The sequence below is a fragment of the Cydia splendana genome, chromosome 5 (assembly GCF_910591565.1).
Source record: "Cydia splendana chromosome 5, ilCydSple1.2, whole genome shotgun sequence".
NCBI classification, from domain to species: domain Eukaryota; kingdom Metazoa; phylum Arthropoda; class Insecta; order Lepidoptera; family Tortricidae; genus Cydia; species Cydia splendana.
The window spans coordinates 51,619-62,891 of record NC_085964.1 but is presented as its reverse complement, the minus strand read 5'-3'; the positions used below and the strand labels follow the sequence as shown (position 1 = coordinate 62,891).

General features: G+C 51.3%; 1 protein-coding gene across 1 annotated transcript; it reads right to left on the bottom strand.

Annotated features, from left to right (window-relative positions):
• Positions 1–328: 328 nt before the first annotated feature.
• On the bottom strand, positions 329–2,329 carry LOC134790367 (uncharacterized). Its single transcript, XM_063761136.1, has one exon. It carries the CDS (start codon positions 2,327–2,329, stop codon positions 329–331), a length of 2,001 nt encoding a protein of 666 aa, XP_063617206.1.
• Between the last annotated feature and the right edge of the window lie 8,944 nt (positions 2,330–11,273).

Below are 11,273 nucleotides of genomic sequence, written 5' to 3'. Positions count from 1 at the left end.
ACGTAACGCTTTCATACCAGTTCTCGCTTATATGCCTCTCGCACTATCATTCTTCATACAGTATCTTTCTTTCATTCATCATATCTTTCTATACTTGTTTTGGGTGGGATGCCCAACTATCTATCTTTCTATTCTATCTATTTTATTTTTACTTTATTCATAATTTCGTACTTTAACACAGGGAAATAAAATGAACACGGGTTTTATTTTATTTACATTTCTGTTGTCTATCTGTTGTTAGTTCTTATATAAATACATATCTTTATCTTAATTTACTTATATTGCTAATGTTGTTTATATGTTTTTACACATATTCTTACATATGTTGCTAACATATATGTTTAATACTATTTATTTCTGTTGATTTGTTGCGTTCTAAACCTTGTATCAAACTAGGAATATTCTCTGCGCTCATTTTGACGTTTAATTCTTGCTCAATATTATGTCTGTCTATGCTAAACACCGGGCACTCGAACAGGATATGGGGGACCGTCTCTTCTTTGACTGGGTCGCACACGCACGATGGGTTCTCCTTGCACTTAAAACGGTTTAGGTACTCAGAGAATCCACCGTGTCCAGTCATCAATTGCGTAGTGGTTTTGCAGGCTCCTATCTTTCTCACCACTCGATATGCCCCGGTCGCATTGGGGAAAAATAACTTCGTGATTGCGGCGGTTTCTCCGGCTCTGTATCTTCTGTCCCATTCATCAATCGTATCCATACGGATTTTACGTCTGATAAATGATACAGGGCACAGTTCGTAGTCAGGTTTCTTTTTCGACTTCAGGGCCGCCTCCTTCGCGAGCACGTCTGCTCTTTCATTCCCCTGCAATCCCGCGTGAGCTTTAATCCAGAACAAAGAAACACTTTTGTTCTGGAGCATACAGTTTCGTATAGTGTCTCTTGTCTTTACAGCGAGAGGATGCGGGGAGCCCGAGGCAACCGTTTGGAGGGCGGCCATGGAGTCACTGAATATTCCGACACTGGCTTCATTACTTTTTTGTGCTTCCACTGTCGCTCGACACAGAGCCAGTAGTTCCGCCTGGTATACGGTGCAGTAGGACGGCAGTGCTAGCTTGATGGCTCTGATCTCTTCGGTACTATTCCATAGGGATAAAGCCGCTCCGACTTTGCCCTCAATTTTGCTGCCGTCCGTAAAGATCCTTAGATCAAAGTTTGTGTTTCTTTGATATTGTTCCTCGTCCATTAGGCGTCCGAACTCGAGGCTTGCTCTCTCCGCTGGGTGTGGCGCTTTGATGGCTGGGGTCATCTGTTCGATCTCCCTGTCACCGAGCACCGGGTGTGGTAGCCCCTTTTTGGCCTCGTATAGTGAGGCTGCCTCTCGGATCCGGAGGTCGAGAGGGAGCAGCCCAGCAAGTATCAGCGCCGAATGCAGGGAGACCGTTCTGTAGGCCCCACACATTTTTTGCGCAAAACCTCTCTGCACCACATTTAACTGTTTCCTGACACCGAGTTTGTTTGCTGCTGGCGCCCACGCACTCGCTGCATACAGGATTACTGGCTCAACGGCTGCTGTGTAGATTAGCCTTACTATGTCTGGGTTTAAACCCCAGCTGACTCGAGCCGTTCGCGCTAATAGTTTATATATACCCAGTGCTTTCTTACAAACACTGGCTATATGCGTGTTAAAAGTAAGACTCGAATCAATAGTAAGTCCTAGCAGCTTTATTTCTTCAGCCATTTTTATTTGTATTCCTCCCATGGCTAGGCGCGGGACGTCAAACTTTAACTTGCGTGTCAGCAGCATCGCACAAGTTTTATGTGGCGCAAATCGGAGTCTGTTTTTAACCCCCCACGCAAACACATGCTCCAAGGCAGCATTTGCCGGTCTTTCTATGTCCAGGGCGGTCTTTCCGTCAAAAACCAACACGATATCGTCCGCGAAAGCCTGACAGTATATTCCCTGTTGTGTCAGTTCTTGGAGAAGTGGATTTAGAAGCAGGTTCCACAGGATGGGTCCCCCTATGGAGCCCTGTACGCATCCTTTGTTTGTTTCCCGTTTTATTTCTTCTCCAGCGTATCTGACTCTGACTACACGGTTGCTGAGGTAGCTATCGATTACCCGCCTCAAGTTTACCGGACAATTTTCCTCCGCCAGTCGGACTCTGATTGCGGGCCACCATGCACTGTCAAAAGCTCCCTCTATGTCCAAGGATATTAGTGTTACCATTTTCTTTTCATTTAGTTTGCTGCGGATGTGCTGCATGATGGTATAGAGGGAGTCCTCAGTGCTCTTTTGGGGCATAAATCCGTACTGGTGTGGGCTCATACTTGGCAATATGTAAAACTTGATGCGGGCAACCAGCATTTTCTCGTATATCTTGCCCAAAACAGGCAGTAGCCCAATCGGCCTATATGATTTGGGCACGACATACGAGTCTTGGGTGCAAAAACAAAAAAGGAGGTGAGCCCGAATACGAACAAGGCTCCACCAAAGAAAGCCCGGAAGCTTCGCCTTCCTAACACATCAGCGGTGGTGCTGACACTGATACCCCAGGCCGATAGCAGCACGAGCTACGCCGCCGTACTCAGCGAGGCTAAAAGCAAGGTCGACATTGACTCGATGGGGATCGCGGGTGTTCGGATCCGAAGGACCGCCACGGATGCCCGCGCCTTCGAGATCCCCGGAGCGGCGAGCGGCCAAAAGGCAGATGATCTGGCCGCCAAACTGCGGGAGGTGCTGGACCCTGCCCTGGTCCGTATATCTAGGCCCACCAAATGCGCGGAGATGCGCATCTCGGGCCTGGACGATTCCGTGCTTTCCTCGGAAGTGGTGGCGGCGGTAGCAAAGGAAGGTGGCTGCGCAGAGGAGGACATCAAGTCCGGGGAGGTCACGCTCGGCCCTTCGGGGTTGGGTACGGTGTGGCTGCGGTGTCCTATCGCAGCTGCCAAAAAGGTGGCGCAGGGCGGACGGGTCCGCGTGGGGTGGGTGTCGGCGCAGGTCAGACTGCTCGACAGTCGGCCCACGCGATGCTTCCGATGTTTGGAAGTGGGACACGTGCGTGCGAAGTGCAAGTCGGAGGTGGATCGGAGCCTTATATGTTACCGTTGCAGTGGGACGGGCCATATCGCGCGTGACTGCAATGCCACCGCGCATTGCTCATTGTGCGCCGCTGCGGGCATCCGTGCAGACCATAGGGTGGGAAGCAAAACATGCAACCCACCCAAACGGAAGAAAACTGCTGCAGGTGGCCCCGGAGCCTCTGCGCAGCCAAGTCCCCCACGAAGGCCTGAGCCCGGGGTCGAGGAGGATCGGACAGCCAATGGTTAGGAATGGCCGTCCGGTATCTTCAGGCGAATATCAACCATTCCGCCAGAGCTCAAGACCTCCTGCTCCAAAGCATGGCGGAGTGGTTGATACATGTCGCGGTGGTGGCAGAGCCCTACTCTGTGCCCCCGAGGGACAACTGGGCTGGTGACAGGGATGGCCTAGTAGCGGTTGTCACGCAGGCCCAAGCTAATGCGCCGCGTCACCAAAACGTCACCAGAGGCCACGGCTTTGTCGCCACACTATTAGGAGACACGATGGTGGTCGGGGCGTATTTCTCGCCAAACAGGAGATTGGCCGAGTTCGAGTCATTCCTGGATGAGGTGGGCTCTCTGATCGGCAGCAGTCGCCCGGGGCTGGTGCTCGTCGCGGGAGATTTTAACGCCAAGTCCACGACATGGGGATCCCCAGCGACGGACGCGAGAGGGCAGGCCATGGAAGAATGGGCGGTCGAAGTGGGGTTGCAGATCCTCAACAGGGGGTCGACACACACGTGCGTGCGACAGCGGGGCGGGTCAATTGTGGATCTAACAATGGCCAGCCCTGCTCTCGCACGGCGCGTAATGGGGTGGGGAGTGAGGGTAGACGTGGAGACGCTGTCGGATCATCGCTACATTCGATTCGATGTCTCCACGTTCCCTGCCACTCCAAGGGGTGTCGGTCGACCCACTGCGGGGGAAGGGCCGCGCTGGAAACTGCGCAAACTCGACCGAGAAATGGCCAAAGAGGCAGCGATTGTCGAGGGGTGGCAGGCCGGGCCTAGGCCCATCGGTGAAGTCGACGCCGAGGCGGAGCGGCAGGTTGCTGCTCTCCAGCGCATATGCGATGCAGCAATGCCCCGAGCAAAGGCGACTCCGCCGCGGCGCCGGCTTTACTGGTGGCGCGAGGAGCTTCGTGAGGCACGAAGCGGATGCACAGCTGCGCGCCGCCAATACACCAGGAGCAGACGGAGAAGGATACGCGATCCGGCCAGGGAGGATGAGCTCTACGCCGCCTACCGAGCCAAATGCCACGCCCTGCAGGCAGGCATCGCACAGGCTAGGGAAGCGGCGTGGAAGGAGTGGCTGGAGACGCTGGACCGGGACCCATGGGGACGCCCTTACAAAACTGTAAGGGCAAAACTCCGGCCTTGGGCCCCTCCGCTAACCAGCAGCCTTGAGCCGGACCTCTTAGGACGAATCCTTACTGGTCTGTTCCCTGAAAGAGGTGTATGGCAACCGCCAGCGATGGGTGGGAACGCTACCAGCACTGCGGTAGAGGAGGACATACCTCCTGTCACAGAGGGGGAACTCGGGGCAGCGGTGTTAAGGCTCCGGCTGAAAAACAGCGCCCCCGGACTTGACGGTGTGCCCGGACGTGTCGTGGTGCTCGCGCTTGGTGAGCTGGAGGAGAGAGTGAGGGCCCTTTTCCACGCATGTCTCCAACAAGGTCGGTTCCCGCGAAGCTGGAAGACCGGTAAGCTCGTCCTTCTTCAGAAGGACGGGCGCCCGGCTGAGTCGCCGTCGGCCTATCGCCCCATAGTCTTGCTTGACGAGATGGGCAAGCTCCTTGAGCGAGTGCTCGCGGCCCGTCTCGTCAGACACCTCGGGGAGGTAGGACCCGACTTGCACGAGTGCCAGTACGGCTTTCGGCGGGAAAGGTCGACCATTGATGCCATAGCGCGGTTGAGGGTCCTCGCCGATGGGGCAGTCTCACGGGGTGGAGTGCTGTTGGCAGTGTCGCTAGACATAGCGAATGCCTTCAACACTTTGCCCTTTGAGACTGTCAAGGAGGCACTGAAGTACCACGGTGTGCCCCACTATCTCAGAATAGTAGTCGAGGACTACTTCAGAGACCGGGCCATCACATACCCGACTCAAGCTGGATGGGCAAGCAGGACGGTCACGTGCGGTGTCCCACAGGGGTCAGTCCTCGGACCACTCCTGTGGAACATCGGGTACGACTGGGTGCTTCGCGGTACCAACCTGCGGGGCGTCAACGTACTGTGTTACGCTGACGACACTCTCGTCACCGCAAAGGGGAGCACCCACAGGCAGGCCGTCCTGCTCGGCACAGCAGGGGTAGCTCACGTGGTGAGTCGCATTAGGGCCTTGGGACTCGAAGTGGCCCTCAACAAGTCCGAGGCTCTCTGTTTTCACGGGCCTCGAAACGCACCGCCTCCTGGGCTGGAAATAGTGGTCGGGGGAACCTCCATCGCCGTCGAGTCGACGATGCGGTACCTAGGCATTGTCCTCGACGGTCGGTGGAGCTTCACTGAGCACTTTGCGCGGAAGGCGCCAAAATTGCTGGCCGCAGCCGGAGCACTCGGGGGACTGCTCCCGAACACCGGGGGACCGGGCAGCACATGCCGCCGCCTTTATCAGGGTGTTGTGCGCTCCATGGCACTCTATGGGGCCCCAATATGGGCAGAATCCCTGAACGCTCGGAACGTGGCCCTGTTGCGCAGACCCCAACGGGTTATAGCCACAAGAGCGATACGAGCGTACAGGACGGTCTCCTTTGAGGCGGCGACGTTGCTGGCCGGCAGCCCACCATGGGACCTGGAGGCTGGGGTCCTGGCGGCGGTATATTGGCAAGTTGCGGAAGAGCGGGCGGCGGGAAATCGTCCACTTCCGGAGGAGATCAAGCTTTGGAGGGAGGAGGCCAAGGATGACCTTCTCCGGAGGTGGGATGAAAGGCTAGAAGCCCCGAGCGCAAGCCGCGAGGTGGTGGGCGCAGTACGCCCAGTCCTTAGGGACTGGTTGAAGCGCGACTTCGGGCCAATGACGTACCACTTGACACAGGTACTTACTGGGCACGGTTGCTTTGGTAGGTACCTGTGGCGAGTGGCACGACGAGAGGACACAGCGGTGTGCAAGCACTGTGACAGAGGTGAGGAGGACACGGCGCATCACACCCGCGCCGTATGCCCTGCGTGGGATGAACCGAGATCGGAGATGGCTGCGGTTCTTGGAGCAGACCTATCGCTGCCGGCAATAGCCAGTGCGATGGTCCGTAACAGAGGCACCTGGGAGGCGGTCGTCGCGTTCTGCGACGCTGTCATGTCTCTAAAGGAGGCGGCGGAGAGAGAGCGAGAGGACGATCCCCTCTCGCTCCCTATCCGCCGAAAAAGGACCGGGCGGAGGCGGGCCGCGTATGACCGCCGCTTGCCGCCCTAACTGGGACCTCGGGCAGGAGATCGGGGGGTCTCCTGCCTGACGAGAGTGTCCCGAGGCGGATAAGGCGCAAAAAGTGCACACCTAGGAGGGACAGTGGCAAAAGCCGCAATAGCCGAGCCCGCAAGGGCGACACGCACATGGCAGGGCCGAGGTAAGCGCCAAGCGTTCCCTTAGCCCTACCTCAGGCGGAGCGAGGGTACACCGAGGGGTTTTAGTGGGTAGACCTCCCCCTAAGGAAGGAGAGTCCCACATAACTCCCGACCCCCCCCCGGGGGCGGGAGTATGCGTAACGCATTTCCCCTCGTAAAAAAAAAAAAAAAAAAAAAAAAAAAAAAAAAAAAAAAAAAAAAAAAAAAAAAGGTTAGGTTAGGTTAGGTTAGGTTAGGTTAGGTTAGGTTAGGTTAGGTTTTTTTTTTTTAAATGTAGCAAGTGATTTACTTGCCATCGTCAATCCTCGGACATGATCCGAGACTTTGATTGCATTTTTATTTTTTATTTTGCTTATTTAAATAATTTTTATTCTTTAGTTTTTATTTCTATTTATCTTTTTGCTATTATTTTGATTACATTTTACTTTAAGTTGCTGGGATATTATGTCATCTATCAATCAATATGTGTCATAATATGTACACATATTGATTGTTAGACTAGTTTATATTTATTTCTAATTGATCATATTTATCTATTACTTCCATTATTATTATCATTTATCCTTTCTTGCCCATGGAGCTGTGCTGCCGTTTTGGATACATACTTTCCGCATTATTGTCTTGCAGTATTTGGCAAACGTTTCGTGGGTGGACTTACCGACCAATAGTATATTGAAATTACATCTTATAATTTTTTCATTTAATTTTAGTTCGGTGTTTAATCGGAGCTCCTCAAATCGTGGACATTCTGTGAGTACATGTTCTGTTGTTTCGATTATGTTGGGGTCACATGGGCATGACGGGTTGTTCTTTACTTTGAAGCGGTGTAGATAGTAGCCCGTTCCGCCATGTCCAGTGATCACTTGTGTGAGCAAATTATCTGGTGTATGACTTGTTGCATACCTATACGCCGACGTTGCATCAGGGAGGAAATCTGCTATTTGCTTTTCTTTTGTTAACTCTTTATATATTTTTGACCATTTATACAGCGTTTCCTCCCTGATGGTCCGCTTGGCGTATGAGGTTGGAAACAAATCATACGCAGCTTTTGTTTTCTTCCGAAGAGCTGCATATTTAGCTAATTCATCAGCCCGTTCGTTGCCCACCGTGCCACAGTGAGCCCTCAACCAGAATAGCCGTACGGTTGTTCCGCTTTTTTGCAGTGCATATATTTGCTCCCTGATTCGGAAGACAAGCGGGTGGAGGCACGTCTGATTCTCTATAGCTTGTAGTGATGACATGCTGTCACTAAAGATGTTAATTGTAGTGTCTTTTAATTTTGCTGCCAATTCGCCTGCCTTCAGAATCGCGAGAAGCTCCGACTGGAACACACTGCAGTAGGTTTCCAACCGGAAAGTGCACTGTCTTATTTCTTCGTCATTTCTCCACGCAGTTATTGCCGCACCGACCTTTCCCTCTATTTTACTGCCGTCTGTGAAAATACGAAGCCCTTCAATTTGGTATTTGGCCACGGTTTCCTCTGACAGGTCTTCGACCTTTTCAAAGGTAAGCGGGGCCAGGTCCACAGGATGAGGAGTATTTGTATATGGCACCCGAGCCTCGTATTCTCTGTCTGGCAGCTGCAATAGAGGGCTTCCTCTTTTTATGCAGTAAAGACGGGCAGCTTCTTGAACTCTCAAGTCCAGTGGGAGCAAGCCTGCAACAGCGAGGGCGGGTAGCAATGCAACTGTCCTGTAAGCCTTACATATACGTCGCGCAAATCCTCTTTGTGTAGCTCTCAATTTTTTACAGATTTCCAGTTTTTCTGTTGCAGGCGCCCACACACTTGCAGCGTATAGTGCTATTGGTTCGACAACTGCTTGGTATATTGTTTTCTGGACACTGGGATTCAACCCCCACGTAACCCGTGCAGCTCTTTCTAATCGTTGGTAAAAGGTTACCAGCTTTTTGCACATAAGGGTCACGTGATTGTTGAATGTCAGCCCGTCGTCGAGTTGTATACCAAGCAGTTTGAAGTCTTTAACTATCGGGATCACAGTGCCGTTCATTTTGAGTTGGATGCCTTTTCTGTCGATATGCTTTCGCGTCAGAATCATAGCGTTCGTTTTTGCCGGCGAGAAGTTCAGCTTGTTTTCTAGACCCCACTTGTAGACCCAGTCTAGCGCTTTATCAGTTATTTGAGTTAGTTCTGTCAATTTTTCGCCGGCTATCACGAGCACTACGTCATCGGCGAAAGCTTGGCAGTGAACGTCGTTTGATTGCGTGAAGTGTCTAATGAGTGGGTCAAGTATAACGTTCCATAAAGTCGGTCCGGCAATAGAGCCTTGCACACATCCGCGTGTTTGAGTTTTCTCCAATACTTCACCGGCATAATTAATTTGTATACTCCTGCCTTCCAAATAAGAGCTCAAAACCCTTTGTAGGTTACCAGGGCACTGTCTTGCTGCTATCTCAGCCTTCATTTTTGGCCACCAAGCGTTGTCAAAGGCTCCCTCTACGTCCAGTGAGATCAGTATAGCTATTCGCTTTCCTATTATATGTTGTTTCAGCACTTTTACTAGATCGTAAAGGGAGTCCTCTGTGCTTTTTTGTGGCATAAAGCCATATTGATGCTGGTCTATAGTTTTATATACGTGCCATTTCAATCTAGTAACCCACATTTTTTCGTATATTTTCCCTAAGACTGAAAGAAGCCCAATTGGTCTATAAGATCTGGGTTGATTTGGGTCTTTGTTAGGTTTCTTTAGTATCACAACTGTGGCTTTCTTCCAGATCTTAGGGAAGTATCCCAGGTTTAAGCATTTATTGGTTAGAGCTAGGAATATCCCGTCGTCATTTAAGACTGAGTGTGTACAGACATCAGCAGTGAGTCCGTCCTCCCCAGGCGCCTTTTTTGGGGAAAAGCCTAGCACCACTTGACGGAGCTCATGGTCAGTAAACGGCGGATCGTCAGTTTCGGGTGTTGATTGTAAGGCCACTTTTGTTCTTATTCCTGTATGTTGCAAGGTATCAGTGTTTGGGTTATCATCTGGGAATAGGGCGTCTGCAAGTAGACGAGCGGATCCTCGTGCTGTCTGCACTGTGCCTGTTGGGTCTTTTAGTAGCACGTCAGGACGTCGAGGTTCCACTCGTCTCAGTGTCTTGTACACCCCATCCCACAGATTGTCTCGGTCTGTCGAGGTGCAGAATTTTTTCCAACTTTCCGTCTGTGCCGCTTTCGCGGTGTTGAGATAATCTTCCCGTGCTGTCAAATATTCTTCTACTACCGTTTCTCTTCTTCGCGCAGCGGCACAACGGATTCGCCTTTTGCATGTCATCATCTGGTTTCTCTTTGCCTTCACTTCATCCGTCCACCATGGTGGTTTAGCGATGAATCTTGGGTGACCACGTCGTGGTATGGTTGCATCACAAGTTTCAAGTATTGCTTCAGTATATGCTTCTACAACTGATTCTGCCTCTTCCACTGTATCGACTTTAAGTGTGTTTGCACTTGTTAGACCATGGCCTTGTAGCTTGATTTTTATAGTGGTTTTGAAATCAAACCATTCGGCTTTTGCTGTGTTGTATATTCGGGTTGTAGTCGGTGGTGGGAATGGGGGGATCGAGGTTGTGATTTTCATTATTATGGCGTTGTGGTCGGATGAAGTAAGGTCAGGTGCAACTTTCCACTCTTGTATTGTTTGCACAAGCGGGGTTGTACAGACGGTGACATCTACTCTGCTTTCAAAAACACGATCCTCCCGACATACTTCAAATGTTGGCTCTGTACCCTCGTTGAGTATGTGTAGGTCTAGCTCGTGGAACAGCGACAAGAGCTCTTCGCCTCTGTCGTCGTCCCTCGAGCTTCCCCACCATATGCTCCAGGCATTGAAGTCACCTCCAAGTATAAGTCTTGGGGTTTGTTGCAAGAGTGCCGCTACCACTCGTCGTAGCTGGACGATTAATGGTTCTATTGGTCGGTTTGGCTCGAAATATGCCGAAATAAGAGCTATTTTGCCTTCTGTAGAGCCAGCAATTGCCGTTGCAATATTGTGTGATTGAAGATCAGGGTTAATTTCGAGGGAGAGCCTGGGGTCCGTGACAACGACGGCAGCCTTGTTTGGAGTGTCTTTTGTTGCTCCCATGGCTTGTGCCACTCTTGCATTCGGGAGCGAGGCGAGCTCTCCTGATGCCCCTACATAAGGTTCCTGAAGCAGGAGCATCGACGCTTTATAGAGTCCCGCCTTGATAAAAAGCTCAGTTGTTGCTAATTTTGCACGTTGGAGATTTGCTTGTATTTAGGTTAGGTTAGGTTAGGTTAGGTTAGGTTAGGTTAGGTTAGGTTAGGTTAGGTTAGGTTAGGTTAGGTTAGGTTAGGTTAGGTTAGGTTAGGTTAGGTTAGGTTAGGTTAGGTTAGGTTTTTTTTTTTTTTTTTTTTTTTTCTCGAAGGTGAAGGAAATCCTCATTGGATACCACCAGGCCGGTCCTGGTGGCATGCCCGACTCGACTGAAGATGGCATTCCGCCCTAGGATGGAATGCCACCGCCAGTCGCCTACGGACTAAAACCTCCCCCTTTGGGTGTAGGGAAATTTATTATTGCACACGCAGCGCTAACGGTGTACGCTTTGTGTTCAACATATGGGTGAGCGAGGAGTTAAGATTTGTTTGCAAGGAGAAAATGGATATGATTAATGATGGATCGGGTGATTGAGGTAGTAGGACTTTATAGTTAGGGC